The sequence below is a fragment of the Helianthus annuus genome, chromosome 10 (genome assembly GCF_002127325.2).
Source record: "Helianthus annuus cultivar XRQ/B chromosome 10, HanXRQr2.0-SUNRISE, whole genome shotgun sequence".
NCBI classification, from domain to species: Eukaryota; Viridiplantae; Streptophyta; class Magnoliopsida; order Asterales; family Asteraceae; genus Helianthus; species Helianthus annuus.
This window is the reverse complement of record NC_035442.2, coordinates 153,954,136-153,955,398: the sequence shown is the minus strand read 5'-3', so window position 1 is coordinate 153,955,398 and position 1,263 is coordinate 153,954,136. Positions and strand designations below refer to the sequence as shown.

At 40.1% G+C, this 1,263-nt stretch overlaps 1 protein-coding gene across 1 annotated transcript; it reads right to left on the bottom strand.

The window, feature by feature from the left end:
• Positions 1 to 432: 432 nt before the first annotated feature.
• Positions 433 to 1,046, bottom strand: LOC110882915. Its single transcript, XM_035978361.1, has 2 exons — positions 963 to 1,046; positions 433 to 867 (listed from the first exon to the last, which is right to left on the bottom strand). Exons 1-2 carry the CDS (start codon positions 1,044 to 1,046, stop codon positions 556 to 558), a joined length of 396 nt encoding a protein of 131 aa, XP_035834254.1. The 3' UTR covers positions 433 to 555.
• Between the last annotated feature and the right edge of the window lie 217 nt (positions 1,047 to 1,263).

The window sequence follows — 1,263 nt, the reverse complement described above, 5'->3', positions numbered from 1 at the left end:
ATTAATTAACGCTACCAACATATATTTAACAAGGAAACATGCGTTCGTTTGTCATTTTATAAATTGCGTAGTTTACCTCGGAAAAGGGTTCTTGCGTCCGAGATTGCGAAGACGACATGTTAGATGACGAGTGCGAGGTGCGAGGACGTGTTGGAAGAAGTTTTAGGCCCCATCCTGCGGTACCATCCTCGCCGCTCACCCAACGCTTCCTGATACGGGGCAATTGGCGGACCCTCACCGCTCCATTCACTTGTGGCGTGTTGTATGTTCCGCTGTATTTTACGAAGATGATTAAATATATATGTGTATATATATATATATATATATATATATATATATATATTTGTTATAGAAAATAATACTTAAAAGAAATACTTACATAATTTTGTTCAGCAACCGGATCAACCCAATTCCCTTGATTGTCTGTGTGGGTTTTAGCATACGTAGGTACCCAATCCATATCCTGTTTAACATTAAACTTAGATTAGACATTAAATAAACAAAAGCTTACACACACGCACACATACATAAAACATTACATTTTTATAGGCGGTGCTACCGTACGAAGATGTCCCCCCCACGGTATGGGAATTGTTGTTTCTCGCGTACTAGTGTGTTGGCCTTGCTTCTTTTAATATATTTTTCTTCCCGGAAACCTTCGATGGTTCTCAACCAGTTATCATAGGGCATATCCGGGGGATGGAATGCCCTTGCACTCTCAAGATCATTGTAACCTCCCTTGCTCTTAAATAATTTTTTAGCATCGTGCTTGCGGTCAGAGTACCGCTTCATAAGCACAGCCCTAATGCCACCCGTCAAGTTTTTGGCCTCTATATCACGTTCCACTTCATCAAAATTGAAATTTTCCTACAAATTAAATAAAAAAGTTAAAATATCATATACAAATTAGATTTGCATGTGCTTAAATATTTGATAAAGTTTTATGCATATAAGTTATTTACCCGTAAGTGGTTCATGAGGGCATCCTTGTAATGTTGTTCAACGTTATCCCATCCAATTTTATCGAACGGGGTGGACCGCCACATATACAGGCCGACCTCCCGTGAAAACATATCTCTTGTTTTACCAACAGGGGTATACGTCACCTGCTTGTCAAACGTAAGCGATACAGCCCCCCCCCCCCCCCCCCCCCCGCTTTTACCAGACGCCTTAGTTTCTCGTTTTTTGCTTTCCCCCTAACCCTCTTCGGGGGAACCGCTGCAATTAAAACAAAAATAATTAGTAACAACATTTATAATATAA

Coding starts and splice junctions, on each gene's coding strand:
- LOC110882915 (XM_035978361.1), bottom strand. CDS start 1,046: ATGTGGCGGTCCACCCCGTTCGATAAAATTGGATGGGATAACGTTGAA. Junction 868..962: donor CCCTCATGAACCACTTACGG/GTAAATAACTTA, acceptor TTTAATTTGTAG/GAAAATTTCAATTTTGATGA.